Source organism: Pagrus major, chromosome 7, assembly GCF_040436345.1.
Source record: "Pagrus major chromosome 7, Pma_NU_1.0".
Classification (NCBI taxonomy): Eukaryota; Metazoa; Chordata; class Actinopteri; order Spariformes; family Sparidae; genus Pagrus; species Pagrus major.
The window spans coordinates 23,160,797-23,181,707 of NC_133221.1; the positions used below are offsets into that span (position 1 = coordinate 23,160,797).

At 39.5% G+C, this 20,911-nt stretch overlaps 1 protein-coding gene across 1 annotated transcript; it reads right to left on the bottom strand.

Annotated features, from left to right (window-relative positions):
• Nucleotides 1-1,132: 1,132 nt before the first annotated feature.
• On the bottom strand, nucleotides 1,133-20,115 carry LOC140999223 (solute carrier family 26 member 6-like). The gene is made up of 18 exons (XM_073469530.1): nucleotides 19,858-20,115; nucleotides 19,618-19,757; nucleotides 18,863-18,973; nucleotides 18,395-18,543; nucleotides 16,735-16,899; nucleotides 15,674-15,826; nucleotides 14,796-14,878; nucleotides 14,038-14,185; nucleotides 12,727-12,840; nucleotides 12,472-12,549; nucleotides 10,881-10,976; nucleotides 10,660-10,766; nucleotides 9,025-9,094; nucleotides 5,905-5,994; nucleotides 5,293-5,463; nucleotides 2,947-3,001; nucleotides 2,481-2,605; nucleotides 1,133-2,213 (listed from the first exon to the last, which is right to left on the bottom strand). Exons 1-18 carry the CDS (start codon nucleotides 20,001-20,003, stop codon nucleotides 2,184-2,186), a joined length of 2,031 nt encoding a protein of 676 aa, XP_073325631.1. The 5' UTR covers nucleotides 20,004-20,115; the 3' UTR covers nucleotides 1,133-2,183.
• Nucleotides 20,116-20,911: the final 796 nt, after the last annotated feature.

Sequence of the window (20,911 nt, forward strand, 5' to 3'; positions counted from 1 at the left end):
GTCCCATCTTGCTTGCATGAAAGCAGAGTGGCGCAGCGGAAGCGTGCTGGGCCCATAACCCAGAGGTCGATGGATCAAAACCATCCTCTGCTATCTGAGTTTTACATGCAGTGGGGTCCTCTACACCACTGCTATATCACTCATGGCACAAAGTCACGTGATTAAACCAACATCAGTCGTCACTCTGAATGGTCAACAGCAAAATCCAACCAGACTGAATGTAGTCTGGCTAGCTATCGATAAATTTGTGTCCAATGAGCATTGGATTGAGCGGGACTTGGCCCATAACCCAGAGGTCTATGGATGGAAACCATCTTCTGCTATCCGACTTTTCCTTGCAGTTGGGTGTAATGAATATCACCAACAGCCTCAAAGAGAGTTTACAGAAAACTAATACTGTGCCTGTCTTGTTGCCTCACTACATCACTGCTTTTGTGTTATGTTACCTTTGTTTTTTATTGTTTTGCAGTATAATGTCTGCGCCCATATTTTCTGTTTCTGTCCCTCCCTAGTCTCTCCACCAGTACTCGCCTTATGGATAAGGAGAAGGCCTTCTTAGTCATGGATTGTGGATTCGACCGCAGAATATTTTCGCCCAAATCTCAAACACTCCATGTTCAGATCTGTTGCGTCACTGTCAAATGCGCGTGTAGCTTTGTTTTCGTATTTCTCAGAAACATGCTGATACAACACCAAACATGTGTTTTCCTTCTTGTGTCTTTCCACACAGGTATTCATGTTTTTGAATGTATCTCTATAAGGTTGAGATGTCCTTTTTTTGAATAATTTCTCTCTCCATTTCACATCTGGCATCAAATGAGGTTTGATCCTCAGGAGACAACTTTCTTTCCAGTGAGGAAACGCTATTAACTCCCATTCGATCTCTGAATGTGGCCTTCTAGCCAGCTCAGTTTCCCCAGCCAGTAACAGAAAACCTCCATGACGACATGCTTTTTTTTAAACACTGCTGGACGTAGGCAGTGGACTTTTATGAACTTTGATCTCTTCCTCTGTGTTTATTTCGTTAATACAACACACACAGCTGGTACCAGATAACCAGCTCTTAATTACAAGGGCAATAAGAGGGAGGGATCACTAATGACTCTAATATTAATTTTCTTATCACAATGACTCAGCTGTAATATTGACTTTATTGTACATACAAACAAATTCATTCAAACATTTTCGTCAATGAATTTTCAAAAATGTATTTTGTACTAAATTATTATCTTTTAATTCATATTTGACATTCATTTAAACAATATTGTTTCTTGACATCTACATTTTTTCAAGATTTCTGGCATAAAAGGCAGCGATGCATATAAAAAGAAACATGTTATTGCAGGTCTTTATTGCTGCTCTGGGTGAAATACTCACCACATGTTTTTATGGTTGCATCATTCCACCACATGGGAATATATGTCAATATATACAGGACAGGTGGAGTTATTTTACCGATATAACTGTTGTACTGTAGTGGCTGACGCATTCATTTGTCATGTGTTTCTGCGCTTTCATTACTCACAGAGCCGTGGGTGCTCCCTGCTGCTATTGTTTCTCATTACATTGTCTACCATGCTCCCTGTGGAAGACCCAGTAGCCTAATGGCTAAGGCACTGGGCCCCTAAACCAGGCACTGTGGGTTTGAGTCCTAGATAGAGTGAAACTATCCACTGATCTTTTACAAGCAGCTGGGCTGTCTCTTCACTGCTTTCTGGCTGATGCAGTTGCATGGTTTATGCAGAGGTTTGTTGTCAGTCTGAATGGGTCGATGATCCTCATCTTCATCCTCGGGTCTGTCTCACCAAGCAAGGTCCGTAAAGTCTGTTTAGATAGCAGACTGGTGCATCAGGATCATCAATCAATGGATTGAAAGTGTTCTGTTTATGTTTTACTGGCAGCTGGGCAGTCTTAATCAAATATAAAATGCTTCATGACAGAGAGATCAATAACGGTTGGGAACAATTATATTTATTTTCTGGAAATGTCTGAGGCATATACTGTACATACTATGCAAGGTGTTTATGGCTTTCTTTCAAAATAAAATGAAGCTGTGGTCATTCTGTCTGCCATCTCTAAGGCTTCAGTATCACCCCGGGATATGTCTTTTTGTCCACTTGTTACTGTGAGGTGACTTAACTGTCCGGTAATTTACATTCAAAAGCAGCAGTCACATTGTAGATTCAACATTCACTTGCATCTGGGTTGATTTCCTGAGAGGAGATAAAAAAGATAACATTTATCAAATTGCCATTTTACACTTCATTCGCAATGAGATGTCAGGTAAAAAAAATAGTAAGTGGATCAAAATCAATGCAGTAGAACCAAAGATCTTTTTTGTTCTACGAATTTTTTCTTTCTTGGCAAAACCTCAATTAAGGCACTTCGTCAAATTTTGCACCACTCTGCAGCCACAACAGGATTCTGTTGAAAATCATTATTTTCTCAGTGTGTCTACAAATGAGTGAGACAATGCATACCTCCAGAGGCCTGGGCAAGGTACCAAGGCTGCGCTGGACAGCATGATGGACCGATGGGAAGAGACAGGGGCTGAGAATGCTGTCTACTATACAACCCTGAGTCTGGAGCTGGGATAAAACTCTCTCTGTTGACATACAGAGAAGATTGGAATTGCACACTTTATGTTTAGGTGTATTGCAGTCGAGAAAGTTTGGGTACTTTCAACCTATCATGTGTTGGTGAGATGGTTGTAAGTACAAAAATAAGACCAAGGTTAGAAAGACAAAGGAACAAAGGAATACATGTTTCAAGCAGAGGTGCAGTGGGGGAAGCTGGCCTATGGAAACAATAACAGAAACAGTATGTGAGTGAGTGAGTGAGTGAGTGAGTGAGTAAGTGAGTAAGTGAGTAAGTGAGTAATTGAGTGAGTGAGTGAGACAAGGAAGGAGAGTCACTCTGCAGGACAGTATGAAACATAAAGCTGACCTGGGCACGCCGCCAGGAACACTCTAACATCCTGGACTTCCAAGTCTCCTATAACCTGGTGAATCACACACACACACACACACACACACACACACACACACATAGTCACACTGTGATATTCAAGCATGTGTTGGCTCTGTGAGACTGATGAATGTTCTTCTTTGATCATTGAGGTCAAAGTGGAGGAAGCGATAAAGTCATATAAGTACTGGTGATAAATTCAAAAGCTGTAAAAGGTGTGTGCGTGTGTGTGTGTGTGTGTGTGTGCAACCCTGACAGAGTGTATATCATATTTTCATTATCTAATGTGCAATCAATTGACATCTAGTCTAGTCTTCAATAGTAATTTATTGCTAATGTCAGCAGGAAGGAATCAGTGTGACTGTGAGGACAGCCAACTGGCAGGGGAGGGCTGACATCCATCCAAACAACAGTCACTGCTGTTCACATCTTAACAGATCAAACTGAACTGCAAAATCTAGCTGATGTTAAAAATAACTTCAGTGTTTGTACAACCCACTCTGTCTTCAAATCTGCATGCTCAGTGTTTTGTTGCTGTTTTTCTGACATTAGACTGTATACATGAAGGCAGTTTCTTTCTAACATTTCCATGGAATATGTAGCCGACTTCGTTCAGATACCGTAGAACTTTAAATCTTCAGCATGTGCACATGTAGTACAGTAAGGATACATAGGAATAAACTAACACATCAAATAAATAAACATCTGCTCTGCAATTTTCGCGCATCAAATGCTGTCAAGCTTTTATAATTGTTGCCCTATACATGTAATATTTAATGGGAGTGCATATCTACCTCTACAAGACAAGAAAACAACAGTCTACACGAAAGTAAGACATTATAAATAGAAATACTTAAAGTAAGTCAAAACTGAGAGATGGAATATGTCAAAATGATGAGATATTAGGTCAAATATTTTACCTATCTCATAAATGTGACCTACTTTGACAGAATTTCGGTGTTGTAAAAAGTGCTCAAAGCCATACTTGAGTAAAAGTAAAAATATTGTATCAAAATATTCCTTTGGTAAAAGTGAAAGTCATCCATATGAGTACTTGAGCAAAAGTATCTGATATTATATGTATTAAAATATCAAAAGTACAAGTTAAAGTAAATTACCCATATATTTACATGTATGTAAATACTGTATATATTTATATAAATAAACATTCAGCATTTTTCTGATTAAGCTAACTGTATTTTTCAGTCCTGGTCGTTGGGGCCCCTGCCCTGCATGTTTTAGATGTTTCCCAGCACCAACACACCTGATTCAAATGATCACCTCATCATCAAGCCCTGCTCAAGCCTGATAATGACCCATTCATTTGAATCAGGTGTGTTGGGGCAGGGAAACCGCTAAAACATGCAGGGCAGGGGCCCCTGAGAACCAGGATTGAAAACACTGTGGCTAACAGAATCAGTATTTGTTTTTTTTTGTTTTTATCTGATTGCCAATATAATAAATCAATTTGAAAAATGTGCATGGTAACTAGTAACTAGGGTTATCAGATAAATGTAATGGAGTAGAAGTACAAAGTAGCAGAAAATGAAAATACTCAAGTCTAGGACAAGTATCTCAAAATTATACTTGAAGCAAAATTATGTAGAAATTGGCATTTTGTGTGATTTGGCGCCCCCCCCGCAGTTTCTGAGTGCAACACCACTATTGTAAATACAAATCCCAGGTCTGTAACAATTTGTCAGACATAATGTAGGTGTTAACTACAGACAAAACACATTAAAACATAATATTATTTTAAGGTAAAAAAACGTAATAAACACATAAAGTTGCTTTAAGTACAGTACTTGAGAAAATGTACTTAGATTCATTACACCACTGCATAATTTAGTCTATTAGTCATAACTTTGACATATTAAGTAAAACATGTGACTTGGTATCTCACAATTTTGACCAAAAGTATTTTCATCTTTATCATGCATTACTTCTTATCTTTTTCCAAGATGATAGAAAGGGCTTTCACAGTTTTAAGTAGAAAGATCATTTGTTGCACAAGAGATTATGTGTGTTAAATTTCTGGTATGGATGTCAGAGAAAACAAACTGGGTAGACAGTGTGAGAAACTGTCTACCCAACAATGAGAAGAGCACCACCTGCACGAACTCAAAGTTAATCCAAAGAAAATTCCAGGAAAAGATGTCACAGTACCACCCACACTGTTCGATTGACAGATGATGTTTGTGCCATGCACCAAAATAAAAGAAAGAATGAAAATCAGTCAATTATTAGATGGTTTTGGTGAATTTAACCAAAATGAAACAGAAGATGAGTTTACAAGTTGAATTCTTGTCAGTTTTCTTTCCTCACCTTGCACAGCGCTGTCATGGCCACAGAGTCTATAAAACCGACTGAGCTGAAATCCAGAACCAAGCAGTGAGTGTGTGGCGATGTCTGGGCCGAGGAGGAGGAGGAGGAGGAGGAGGAAGAGGTAGTCAGGTGGACTCCAGCTGGATTCTCCTTCTGACCACGGCTCACTGTCTGGATGTGGTGAGGGAAAGTTACACATGACAAACTGGTTTATAACTTCTTCAGTTCCCATGTAACACATGGTGGATTGCAGAAATTGATCCTTGTGCATTTTTTCTGTTCCAACAACCGATTTACACACAAGCCAGCTGCATACACACACTGTGTATACTGGCTAGTGTAGGTGCTGCCACTAAAACTTATATCCACATACTGAATTATAAACTGTCTTGCACTCAAAATCATCTTATTTTACTGTTGCTAATCACTGGCTCCTCTCCTTTGTCTCTCAGTCTTCCAGAACATTTTAATTTCCCTCTTTGTGTGTGTGTGTGTGTGTGTGTGTGAGAGTGAGTGAGTGAGTGAGTGAGTGAGTGAGTGTGTGTGTGTGAGTGTGTGTGTGTGTGTGTGTGTGTGTGTGTGTGTGTGTGTGTGTGTGTGTGTGTGTGTCACCTGTCTGATCTCTGTGAAGACCAGTTCAGAGTTGGCAAAGTAAATGGGACTGGAACAGGAGATAACAGTCAAGCCAGGGACTTGCTTTGCCTGTTGAAAAAAAAAAAAACCCAGGCAACAGAGACTCACACAGTAAATGAATTTAACACTGTACGGCACCTACAGTAAATACAGTAATTTGGCACAATAGTGACACCCTGAACAGAAGGTCAGAACTTGACAGCAGTCTGGTGCACTTACAGTAACTGACAGAGTAGGCCTAAAACAAATGTGTGCTGTTCATAAGGACGCTCTTCAGAATGACCATTTTTGTGGGAACTTTCTGTGAAATTTATTTGGACATATTGATTACAATTTCCAATAAAGAGAAGAAAGAAGCAAAAATCTAAGTTTAAAAAATAATATTGTCATTTGTCCATTGTCTGAATCACTTAACTTTAGCCTCAGCCGAGCCTTTTCTGACAAATGTAGGTAGGCTCACAATTTTACAAGTCTGACAAATACACAATTCTTGTTCTGTGCTGAAACATTTTCTGTTATTTATCTGAAGCTAATATTAATTTGTGTATCATTCAGGCCCAAAATCAGTTAGTTAGGTAGTTAGTTAGTTAGGTAGGTAGTTAGTTAGTTAGTTAGTTAGTTAGTTAAGTCATATACAGGTGATCCAGACCACACTGACTTATTAGACACAAGAAAAGCTGTTGCAGCGGTGATACATTTGTCGGACGTGAGCATAAATTGCAAAAAAGATAAATATGTGTCCTGTCCCATTCTCCAACAATGAATAGCTTAAATCATGCATTGTTTACATCCATGTTTGGTTGCTGGCAGTCTTCTTCTTCACTGCCTTTGCTGGCACATTGCTGCAGTTTATTGCTCATTAACGCCACCACCTGTCGATCAGTGGAACGACATGAAACCGGCTGCAGAATCGTTTATCGTCTGCACTAATGAATCAGAGAGCTGCTCATGAAAACATTGCCCCATAGCATTACTCAAGGTGAGAAACATGACTGATAATGGTAGCTTTATTGGTAAGTAGTAAAACATATTTTTCAGTAACTATTTAACCCATTTTTATTTTAACTTAACAGCGTAAATGCTACTTGATTGATGGAAACCACAAACAGGATTGACATATTTGCCATAGTAAAAGGTGTTATGCTCTTGAAACCAATTGTAGACACAGCTGACCTGTTGTAGTTAACTAATCTGGCTCTACAGTGTTGGATCAAAGAACATAAAGAATACCCTGCATGTACAGAATTAATTCATGAAGGGGAACTTCTACAGAGAGAGCTGTTGCACACACCATCACTAACGCATGATAGACACTTGACAGGGTTAGGGTGAGGGTACACCGAGTGGAGCTGTGCAGCAGCCACCAGTGTAACAGACTGAGGAGAGAAGCAAGAGGAGGGAACAGAGAGCGAGAAGTTGACAGGAATTCACTGATGCTCCAAGCCCAGACAGATTGCCTTTGGTGACAGTTTGGTGTTTTGATGTGTGGCAGATGGTGGTTTGCAGTCAGGGATTTATTTTTACTGTGTTCTGGCTGTCTGACAGTGGTACTGTTCAGAGTGGTTTGTCAAGTTTACAAAAGACTGACCTTCACTGGAGAATTCAGTGTTAGTTTACATGATGAGGACGCTGTAGTTTAAAGGCTTTCGATAGTTTTTAAAAATGGTGCTGAGCAGATCTTTATTAAATCAGAATCTTTTCCAAACTTGTTTTATTATAAACTTCATGCCATTTCATCATGTAAAAAATCCTGGCATTTATTAAGATCAACAATGAGCTACACCCTGCGCGCTGATACCCTTCAGATTTTATTTGCATTTGCATCACATTTGCTCCACAGATGCTGTGATCTAGTCGAAGTGTTTCATGTGCAGATACAAGGCAGGCTGTGGAGAATTCATTATCGACTCTGTTTCACACTGATGGCATTTTAGATATGCTCGTCCACAGCCTGGAGTTAGCTAAGATCATCAGGACTCATGTAAGGTCAGCGTGATTCATCTCTGCCAACCAGTGAAGCATAAACAGAGTCAGGCCTCGGCATATTGAAGGTGAATAATGGCCTGCAGCCCAATTAAGAACCATTTAATTATCACGTTCACACAGTGAAACATCAGGTTGGTGTTAAATGATAAATTGATGAAAATAATGATCCACACTGATATATTATTATGGAAGTAGTGTTATGATGTACACTGAGGCTTGTTGGAATAAATGCAAAATATCCTCAGCAACTCAATTCTACAGCTGTGTGTGTGTGTGTGTGTGTGTGTGTGTGTGTGCGTCTGACTTTAGGTGGAATAAGTTCAGTAGAAAAGTCTCTGCAGCTGCCAAGAAATAAATTCAGAGTGAGGTGGTAGGTAAAAACAAAACCAACAGACTGGTTTCAGCAAAGGATTTGTGTTTTTGTTGTTTTTTTATGACTATGTGGTATATTAAAGTACATAACAGATGGATTCAAGTACAAAGACGGCTGTTTTGGATTTTGACAAAGCTGCAGTCTATTCAGCTCATTAAGACTTCAAAAGTGAGCAACAACTTAATAGGAAAAGTCCAACTTTTTTGAGAAATACTCTTCTTTTACTTTCTAACTAAGTGAAACACAAGATTATTTATACCATTATCATAAGTGTACAGTAAATATGAAGCTACAGCCAGCAATGGACTAGCTTAGCTTACTTTCCTGACTGGAAGCAATTCTGGAAGCAAAGCTCATGTTCCAGCACCTCTAATAAACATGTTATATACAATTTTTTAATCTTACACAAACTGAAATGTACATATGATGAATTACATGCCGTACTGTTTCATGGCATACAAAGTTACTTTCTGAACTTTTGTCATCAGCAGGCAACTACCAAAGATATAACTTTTTTTTTGCGGGTGAAACGAATGAGATATAGGATGCTAATTGTGAAACTCAGAAATGCTGGTATGGTGGATTGTTTAAAACTTTGAAGGGAACCAAGTTAGCTGTTTTGCCCACTTCCGGTCTTTATTCATTGTCAAACTACTGAACTACTTTACTCAACTTACCTCAAGCAACACACTTAATAAACAACTTATTGTTGTGAGAGCTGTGAGACAGATTGAGTTTACCTCAGTGTAGAGTCCCACATCTTTGTAACAGTCTGTACCAGGAATACGACCCAAAACAACAGTGGAGGAGCTGAAAGACGAGGACGAGATGAAAGACGGGAGAGAGACAGAAGGGAATATTAATGAGGGTGCTCGTCTGCCAGGGAGACAAGCGAGAGGAAGGCAAGAAAACTGCAAAACTGTATCAAAAAATGTGATGAAATTGGTTAATGAATAAATGATTGAAGACGAGACAAATCCACATGACATTCTTTCACACATACTGTAATGAACACTATTCTCAGTGTTTGCTCCAGTATGATAAAATGACAAAAACACTCTTACTATGTATAATAATTTCTTTAAACAAGTAAATACAGTATGATCATGATTAGTCATTACTGTCAATAAGTAATAAATAAATTCCCATATGCACCATTTTATACACTGTTAAACCATTGTTAAATTAATTGTAATAATTGTGATGACAAGTATTTTCTGTTTTGCTTTAACACTCATGCAAATGTTTAACTTTGATTTTTGGGTCATTTTGGCTGCATTAATGCATATTGCACACATTTTGGCAAAAGTGTTTGTAATTTTTTTTCCTCTAAATTTCAAACTCAGCTCATTTAATATGTTTTATGGCAGTTTCTGTCTGTTTTATATCATTACATTTAGAGTGTATAAATATTTGCCTTCAGGTACAGTGCCCTCCTCCTGATACATACCATAAAGCAACCATAAAGCCACCCCTGTTTAAGTTGTTCAGAGGTCATGTAAAGATGATCTTGTTATCTTGGGGCAGCAGGTCAACTATGTTGGGTCATAAACAAGCACTTGCTATACAAAGGAATACTTTTGACGGCTACACAGGCCAAATAATTAATGATTGTCAATTTAAAATTTGTCTATTTTCCTCTTTCTATTTCTATGATCCGTATAACCCATCTGAACCCAACAGGCCGGGTTTGGACAAAAATTTAGAAATGATGTCCGGGTTCAGGTTGGAGTCGAATTGTGCTCATTTGCATGGTGCTTCTTTTGACATTATACATGGTTCTTTTTGTGAAAATAAAGTGTAAAAAAATAAACAAATATAGTGTAAATATTATTACTATATATATATATATATTACTGTCTGTGTTGGGGCTATATGTCCTGTTAGGTTTGTTATTTATGCATCAACGCTTTGAGCACAACACGGCTATATGTTACTTTCAAGGTGGCAAACATTCATGTTGGACGCTTCATGACAGGGTAACACAAACTCAGTGCTTCAGTTTACATTAACTGCATCAGGCTCAAGTTATGTTTGGATGTAAAAACAGAAAGCTGTCGAGTTGAGGTCAGACTTGGCTACTCCTTAAGTTTGGATAGAAAATTGCATCCCGAGCCACACTCTGAGGATCTCTTTTTGCACCAACAATTACAGTATCTGTGGAGACCAGTTAGTTTGGCACTAACTGAGAAATAATGATATTATTCACATACAAAACAGGTGAAGATTTTAAAATTCAAAATATTTTTCAGATTAGTGTTGTTGACAGGTGGATAACTGACGAGTACATGAGGATTTGTGTAATGTCAGAGCTGATGCTAAATCTGTCTGTACTGTACAGAAATCCATGACATTCACAAATTATATTTACTGACTGTTTTGTCCTGTAGATGAGTGTGAACAGAGAGAAGACGACAGCAACAGCCAGACCCAGGTCCAGGTTAAAGATCAGTGTGGAAATCAGCGAGGCTACCCACACCAGCTGGAGGAGAGGAGGAAGGAGCAGGATCAGAAGGAGGACGGTGCTGGAGCCACAATTCTATGATGAATCTATCTATGCATGTGTGTGTGTGTGTGTGTGTGTGTGCACGCTCACCAGGTCTAATCTGTCAGACTTCCAGAGCACACACACATCTTTGAACTGAGCAAATATCCCCTGCAGGTTCACCACGATGATCACTGCCAACACTGCCTGGAACACACAGCGAGGTATTACTGAAGACACGTGAGTCATCCTGACCGCGAGTCTCGTCCAGATGGAGCATGACTCGACTTTTCTTAAAACATCTTCACTGATATGCTCTGTAATTCGTTATGGAAAGTCAAACTAACTGGACGACTGCCAACACAAAAACTTTTGGGGTATTTGTACCTGACCCAAAAGCATTGGCACAATCACACATGTTCTGGAGATTATTTCATTCTCTCTGTTGTACATTGTGTGACATGAACATTTTTATGACTTTTGCTGAATCATTGCTCACCAAGTCCTTTACAAATCAACAACATAAAAAAGTGGAAACAGACAACTTTTCAACAGTTCCCTCCCTAGTGTTTCAAAGTGTTGGAAAAACTGGGTCTCTGTTTTCCTCAGAGCATAGCAACTACCAACAACAGGGCAGACACTGCATTTGTTTCCAGATTTTCGTGAAGAAATGATCAACACCGCTTTGAAACTAAGAGAGAAGAAATAAGCATGTTCACTGAAGAGGCAAAGTGAAATTGTCATAATTTTACATGGAGTAATAGGATAGTTTGAGTATTGCTTCGCGCACATAAGTAACTACAGCAGGGGTTGGCACTGGCATGGGGCCAAAAACATCAGGCAAAAAAACTTGAATTTATTCATCCATTTAGTCTATAATGGAGCGATGACAGCAGATAGAGTTGCACCATCAATCAAGCCTTTATTTCCCTGGAGTGGCAGACAGAAATTGAGACTTATGGGGAAGCAGTCTAAACACTGATGGTGTCATTATTCTATGGCCATTACATTGTGCAATCAACCCTTACTTCATAATGGTGTTGGATAAAGTACCCAAAAGTCATGTTTGTGTAAAAGTAAAGATATTGTGCTAAAATATATAATTGGTAAAATTGAAAGTCACCCATAGGAAGAGTACTTCAATAAAAGTCTTAAAGTATCTGGCATTAGATGTACTAAAGTATAAAAAGTACAAGTCATTGTACTGTCATATTACAGATACGATATTCAGCACTTTTCTGATGAACAGAATCAGTGTTTATTTTATCTGATTGCCAATGAACTAAATTAATTTAAACAATTGCTACTTTGGCTCGATGCAGCATGCCATCTGCAAAGTAACTAGTTACTAAAGTTGTCATATGAATGTAGTGGAGTACGAAGTACAATATTTGCCTCCAAAATGTAGGAGTGGAGGAAATAGGAAGTAGCAGAAAATAGAAACACTCAAGTAAAGTACAAACACCTCAGAAAAAAAAGAACAATACTTGAGTAAATGTACTCGGTTACATTCCATCACCGCTTCACAAGAATAAATACAAGCCAAAAATGTTGTCTGTTGCCAGTTGGCAAGATGGCATGTTCACGCCTTTGGGGTAATATATTTTCATGTTTCTCAGGTGAGATTCTGGGGATTTGATCGATTACTTAACACCTGATATGATGAGCAGAGATAACATTTGTTATCTCATATGCACTTTACCTTTGGCAGCTGCTCAAAGAGATGACCAATCTTCAACAAGATGGTGAGAATCATCAGAGCTGATACCAACCCTGCCATCTAAGACAAGAGATTAAAACACAACAGGAGGATGATAGGAAAAGAACAACAGACAATAATAGGACAATTTAAAAGAGTCATATAATTGAGTCCATCAAAAGGTTACTCATTCAACGATGTTGCTTCACTATACAGGCGTTAACACAGTGGCAAAGCTGGGTTTGGGTGATACAGTACCTGTGATTTGACACCAATACTATCCTGGACCGTACTGCGAGAGAAGGAGCAGCTGACAGAAAAACACTGGAACATTCCTCCTATGGTGTTACACAAACCCAGAGCGAGCAGCTCCTGAAGCAGACAGACAGCAGCATTTAGAAAAGTATGCACCGAGGCAGCTGCAGATCTCAGGGATACTGCTGGTGAGTGTACTCAGGGCAACTGGTTACCACCATATCCTGGGGTAAGGGTAGTCGTTCAACATACATTATTCCAGGGTTTAAAAGTTAACAGCCATGGTCACAAAGGTGCTAATTATGATGCGAAGTATACAGATTTAAAATGATGGCACTGTTATAGTGATCATAAACCAATTGCCCAGGAAATTAATTGGGAATTTGTTAGAGATCTCCAGAATTGAATCAGTTATTCTTCAAAAAACACTTCATCATTCAGTACTTCTCATATGGATCATTTTTAGGATTTTTTTAGCAACCAAGGACTTGCGTTCTTAAAAAAAAAAAAAAATCAATTTGCAGAGGTGAGCGTTACTCTTTTCAACTATAAAAGATATCTCACTGGTGCACAGTGCATGTTTGATTGCATATCTTCTTGTTTGTCCTTCACTTGGATGAGCTGACAGAACTATCACTGCAGCAGCTTTCACAGAGAGGAAAAAGTCACATCTGTGGCTTGCACGACTCAAAGTCAGTGCTGAAAGAGGAGTTGTGGTTCTGCGTCATCATCGTTTCACGGTGAGTGTTGTCTCAGAATTCTCAGGACACTGGTTTCATCTTGTAAAAGCATTAATACTCAATTCTGTCATTTCTGTTAATCCCTGTCTGCAGCCAACGACAACAACAATAACAATAACGACTTTTCACACATACATAAATGACTGGGTATTTATATATATGAACATATGAATTTGTACATGATCTGCTTATTTATCATGTAGATCAGAATTTTCACATGTGTAAACAAAACATGGCACATGAAATTTGCTTCTTCACATGTTGTTTGCACATTTTCACATATTTTCACATGCAATTGGTTAAAATTTAAAATAAAAAACTAAAAACGTTTCTTTTTGTTTTTATGAATGAAATTCTCCACATAGGAATTTAATATTTTCAAATCTGTCTGTTTGTTTGTATGTGATTGGCTTTTTTCACATGTAGATTGAAATTTCCACATGTGGAAGCTTACATGTTTAATTATCATGCACCTGTACGTAATATGCACTTTTCTAAGTTTTAGGCTAATAAAAAGCAGATTAAAGGTTCAATTTTAGCTGATATTTTGTAAAGAAAACTGCCGTGATTGTACCTGTCTGAGGTCGACGCGATAGCCGTGTTTGTCAGCAAACACTGAGCCCAAGGCTGAGTGGAAGCTGAAGCCAACCAGAGCCACAGACAGAGCTGGAATAAACAGCTCACTGGCCTGAGAGAGCGAAGGAAGGACTGGGGAAGACATGCTAGAGAAGAGGAGGAGGAGGAGGAAGGAAAGAAATGACAGCTTAATTAACTGGATGACTAATTGATCATTCAGATAAAAGAGATGAAACATACAGAAATGTAAAACTATATGACCACCAGTTTAGACTGAGTCACCCCATGAATTGCTCATCATCACACATACTGCATTGTCTTAAAGCTTTCAAGGATAACACAATAATATAAGTGGCTTATTTTCTATGATGAGAGCAGAAGTATGAAGAATGGGAGGTTAGATGGAGGTGAGAGTGTCAGAAAGATGAAGAGTCATTGAGCTTTGAATTATGCACCAAATAAATATATTGGTTTGCCAATACATACACAAAATACTGGTAAAGAAACTATACAGTAATAATAAGTTAAATTAAGCAATATATGTGTGATGTTTTTCAGGCTTTGAACTGAATAATTCCTTTAAAAACAGTGCTATGTCAAACAGTTACAATAAAACATTTGCCTACAGTAAGTCCACCAGCTTCACTTTCAAAGAAAACTGCTTCAAAGTTCAGAGCTTGAAGTCCTCAACAATATAATAAAAACACAGCAAATTGAATGCCAGGGAAAAACAGACAATGACACAGTTCTACTGACCCACTGGGTATGTGTCCCACCACCTGGACTCTGTGCTGTCCAGCCAGATCCATCTGCACTGACAGGATGGTGCCCAGGACAATCTGTGGGAGACAAACAATGGACGTGACATTTTCTGCACAAAGTGTCCAGTTTGCAAAACAACAAAATACAGTATTCTGCATCTAAATGTCAGATCAAGCAGTCTGTTCATACATGTGCACGTGGAAGTACAGAAACACAAATGTCATCATAGTCAGATACTGCTAGCTTACTGATAGGGATCATGACGTGAAGACATGGGGATATGGAAACGGTTCAAAGATGACCTTTCAGATGTCTCTGGTTCATTGGTGTGTCAGTTTGTTTTTTTACTCCATATGTCATGTTATATACCAAGTTCAGTGTCTCTGTTTTGTCTCACAATTGGATGTTTGAGGGGCAGGGGAGAAAAAAATAAAAAGGGCACCGGGTATGCGGTGAGACACCAGCGTGCAGAAAGTCGTGATACATTTATAGTGAAGAAAGGGCACTTCACGTTTTGTCCACTGGAAGGTCACTTTATCATGTTTTATCTACCATAGAGGCATCCAAGAGGACACTTTTGCTGTGTTTTGTTTTTAAACATTTTAAGATGGGAGCGATTTAAAAAAAATAATTCAATATTAAATTTTAAAAAGACAGAATGACGGTTAATCAGTGGCCAGGTGCAGATATTTATTGTGTGTGGTGATCTGAGGTTTTGTAGATAAAAACAGATTTTTATATAATTATGAGTCATTCAGCAGTTCATCACTGTGGCATCTGTCCATCTGGGTGCATCTTATGGGCATGAGTCTACTGAGTGTGTGTACGTGTGTGTGCGTGTGTGTGTATGTGTGTATGTGTGTATCCCTTACCAGTATAAGTTCCCACGGTATAGCAACAGGCAGCTTGTTCTTAAAACGCTCATTCAGGATCTTGCCTGCGATGAGGATCACCATGGCAGCTGCAGAGACAGACAGAGCTCCTGGTACAGCACTCGTCACTCCAAGCAGAACATCCTTTAAAACCTGGAGGAAACATTTTGTATGTCCTTTAAAATGGCAACAGGTAACCTTAGAAACGAACATTTCCAACCACCATATTTAAAAAAAGTCTCAGGGGAAAGCCTTCGACCCTGGGGTGTGATTTTCAGGTGTGAACCGCTCCAGTGCATATTGAAAGTTAGTGAAGCTGAAAGAAAACTTCCACCTGCAAACAGCTGATAAGCTACTCTGACACTTTCCAAACCCAGACTGCACCTTGAAATCCCGTCCATGCAGAGGTGACTGGCAAAGTGCATCTTTGGAGGAGTTTGACAGTGCCAAGAGTAAAAACAAAGTTATCGCTCACTCACAGCAGCAACCACAAGACAATTCAATTCTTTAGGTTCCAAGAGGTTTATGTGAGGTGTGGAGACAAAGTTGGGGTCCAGTGATGGCTCAGGAGGGGTGATACGACCTCCACGTGAGTGCACTGAAGCCAAAACTTCACAGGCTAACACTACAGTTCAGGCTCTGTCCCACTGACCAAGTTCAATCTGATTTAACGTAGATTTTACGGCAGTAAAATTAGGATATTTTGGGGGCGAATCAACACAGAAGGACACAAATGGTCCAGTAGTCAAATTTGTGAGAGTAAAGCAGGGTAAAAATCTGAATACACCTTTAGCCATCAGCAAACTGTAAAAGCCTCATAGGAGCTGTAGATGTTGAATGCTTATCTTTATTAGACTGAAGCTAAAATGTTGTTGTTTGATGATTAATTGTAGCTTATGTGATGACAGAAATCCCCAGTACCATGTTTCAGCTTTACAGACTTTTATCCACCATATAACAGCACTACTGGAGGGTGTATAGATGCAAAGTCTTGCCCAGGGGTACTTCAGTGTTAAAGCTTGCCAACATGAATGAGAATGTGTGTGTGAGTCTCAACTGACCCAGGCTGAAGGCAGCAGTCCCGTGTATCTCTGTGCAGGTATACCAGTCATCAGTGGCAGCTGCAGGATGGCCACATGCAGACCTGCTGCTGTGGTGTAGCCTCTGATTACAGGATCAGACAGCCAGCGACACACACTGTCCCCACGCAGCAAGTACAGCAGGAGCTGAGTGAACACACACACACACACACACACACACACACACACATACACAGCTTTAGTGTAGTTATATCTCTTCTGTGTATCCATATTATTGTACATCTGTGGAAAATGCCGGCTCTTTGGATGAGAGACTTATACAATGTGACGACTGATATTTTACATCAAACTCCACTCTAGCTGCTGAAAACATCTGGATTGATTTGAAGTGGATGGCTTCCAGAAGGGCTAAATTCTCGACCAGCTCACCAGAGACGATTTAAGTTCTTGGCAGTGTGGGAACCAAGAATATAATAGTTAACTAAAACTAAACTAAACACTAAAAACTAGGTGTGATCCAACACTTTAGTTAACTGAAATAAAAATAACAACTAGACTCCAGAATAAAAAAAAAACTGACTGAAACAATATTGTGTACAAATGTAATAAAATAAATAAAGATATACAGGTAATGTCTTCAGTTTTAGTCTGCATGCCTATGATTCAACTGCCTTCAAAAAGCCTTTTGTTTGTATTGTAATACTTATTCTGAACATATTAAAGATCCAATGTGTAGGATTTAGGTTTATTTAGGGACAGAAATGGAATACAATATTCATAATTATGTTTCCATTAGTGCATAATCTCCTGAATGGTTGTATTTGTATTACCTTAGAAGGAGAGTTTTATATCTACAGTGGAAGCGGGTCCTCTTCCACAGATGTTTCTACTGTAGCCAAGAATGGACAAACCAAACTCTGGCAGGGACGTTCCTGTTTTTTAGCGGCCACCATAGGGGAGGGTGAAATGAGGGGTGTTCAGTTGGTGGCAATCTGTAGATCTAGATGCCTCTAAATCCTACACACTGGACCTTTAAATCTTGCTCCTGACGTAGTATATTCCCCATACTATAATATAAAACTAAAAGCTTAAAACTAAACTTCTAAACAAAATCTAAACTTAAGCAAGTGAATCCACTCTAAAATGAACTGAAAAGTTTCAAAGCAATAAAAAAACAAAAACTAATGAAAAATACAAAACACAATTAACACTGATGGGAATTCCCTGAGGGATCTTGTCATAGCCGATGCATTAATGAGGCCTGCTGGGTGGTCAGGGGAACCTGCATGGAGCGGGTTAGGGAATTAAATAAATGTACTAAATAAATCTGATTCAGAAATTCACATTTAATCACCAAGTCTTTTTTCTTTTCTGTTTTCACAGCTGTGGGTAGGATATCTCTCTTACAGTAATACCTTAAGTCAACTTGTAATGAGGGAGAGTGAGCGCTATGGGAACAGGGCAGGTTGTGTGAGTGCAACAACAGATGAAAAGATTAAAACAAACAGGATACTTTACTTTACTTAGTGGATGTCTGCAGGGAAATTCTCTTCTCACCTGCTTGTCTCCATAATGGGGCCTGAGGTCAGAGGTGAGTATCAGCTGCAAAGTGGTGAGTGTGTGCGTGTGTGTGTGTACATAATGTTTCTCCATTGTATAACATGTGTGTGTGTGTGTGTACCTGTATGAGGCCACAGAGGACGCTGATTTGTACAGCCACGTTCACTTTGGCTGCCTCCACATCAATCTGACTCTCCTCATCACCGTTGCTAAGCAACTCCACGTTGGCTGTCACAGACCCAATCATGATGGCCAGGACAGCAAAAGTACCTGTCACACATGAACACACACACAAGCCTCAAACAGAACTCAAACAGAAGTGGAAGTGTACTGTGAATACTACATGATATTGTGATTTAACTGCTTCAACGAAAGAAGTAAAAAGCTCAGATTGTTGTGGAACTGCTGTAAGGTTTTCATACAAGAGTTTCGGCAGGTTATTGTTTTCATAAATTTGTTAATGAAAGTTTGCGCCAACATTAAATATTCTTCAGTTACACATTTTCAGGGCTGCTCAGCGTTAAGGCACTGAAGTTGTGTAAGACTGCACCAGGCAGCTTCTGTACATCAGAAAAAAAAGGACCGTCACCAATGGAGAGGTGTCTGGAAGTGCCGAAGAGGAAGTAGATGATCAGAGGATAGAACGAGCTGTAGAGACCAAACACTGGAGGAATTCCCACCAACATGGCGTTGGCCATACCTGGGAAAGAAGGGGGAAGGTGGAGGTGAATGAACAGCCAGTGTGTATTACTGAAAGCAAAGGAAAACCCTGTATCATTAAAACATAATCCAAACTTTCCAAAAAATACAGGTTAAACTTCAAACATCGACAATAGAGTCAAGTGTGACACCTACTGACAGGTGCGTGAAGTTATCATGGGAGGTTGTAGTTGCGCAAACCCCGTTAAAGGGACAGTTCAAACAAAAATCCAAATGCGGCTTGTGGTGCTCAACTCAAATTCAACAGCAATGTCTCTTTCCAGAAATCATGACCCGGCTACTCAAGACAATCCACAGAAAGAATATGAATCATACAGGAAACTGCTCACAACAAGGTCTGTGGATTATCTTCAGTAACCGGGTCACAATTTCTGGAAAGAGACAATACGGTTGAATTTTTAAAATGTTTTTTTTAAATGTTTTTTGATGCTTTGAGCACCAAAAGCCGAGTGCCTTCTAGTTACATTATATCTTAGAGAATGCAGACATCTCCAAAACTCTGCAACTCACACCGAAACAAATCTAGATGGATAAATATCACTACAGGTGAGAGGAAAAATATGTTTTTGGTGAACTGTCCCTTTAACACTCTGCATGTGATCATGTAAGACGCTGCATCCTCACCCTGTGGCAGCTGAATGATCCCGACACTGATTCCAGACAAAAGGTCTCCTAAGGCGTTTTCTCTGATGGAGTAGCGGGGCAGCCATGACAGGATGGGAAAAATGCCAAGCAGGAAGCTCTTCAACCTGGGACCAGAACAGCTGGAGGAACACACACACACAAACACACACACACAGGGTTTAAGGCCAAAGAGCTTCAAATAAGGCCATACACTAAACCTAAACCTATCTGTTGACTCACCAACATTGTGCTTTCACCCTCTCCAAAACTGACAGGGACTTCTTTTCTACTCGCTTTCCAAGGACATCCAGCTGTGCATTGTCCAGGGCAACAGCGAGATAGGGCTGCCTGTAGTGAGGAAGGCCACCTCGCTCAACGCTGTCCATCTGAAATCAAAGATAACTGACGATACAGGCTAGTTTGACTGTGCTCCTGTTTCAATAGCGTGTGTGTGTGTTTAATGTGTCCATGTACTTTTCTTTATGTGTGTAAAATGTGTTTATTAAGTTACAGGACAAAGAAGAGGCGAGTAGTCGTAGTAACTGTAGAGTTAACCAAACAAACCAAAGCAGTGACTGCCCGGACCTTTATCAGCACGAAGCCGCACAGGCACAAAGGGTTCACATGTGCAACAGTGGGCATGTATGACACACACACAAGCACACACCCGCACACACACACACACTCACACACACACACAGCTCCACAAACTCTCACACGTGAGTCGAGGAAGGTGGAGAACAGCCTTGAACTCTGCACATTAGAGCGAGTTTACAGCCCCCTTTCTCCTCCCCTTCACCCCCCCATTCAGTGCGTCTGAATGCCTCTATTATCACAGCCCAGCTTACAGAGACTCATGGTCTGAATGTGTGTGAGTGTGTTTGTGTGTGAAAGAGAGAGACAGAGAGAAATTGGCAGAGAGAGAGAGAGAAAGAGAGAGAGAGCAAATGAGGAAGAGATATATTTTCTCTGTTTTAATCTATTTTAATGAATTCCGCTTTGCACAATGGGCAATTTATGAAAGCCATTCCAACTGAGAAAATGTGACATTAAATGAAAGACTGACATGGGGAATGAGAGGCACATGTAGATGGGAGGAAGCCGAAGCCGATGAAAAGAGAGAAAGTTTATTTTTACAATTGTTTTTATTGTGCTTTTAATCTCCCCACAAGAATAAGCTGGAATCCTCAGGTCATTAAAATGAAGAGTGCCCAGAAACTTTAACAACAGTTTTGACATACAAGTCAGCAACTTCAGGTTATATAAAGAGGTATTTACCTTTACTAGCTAAATA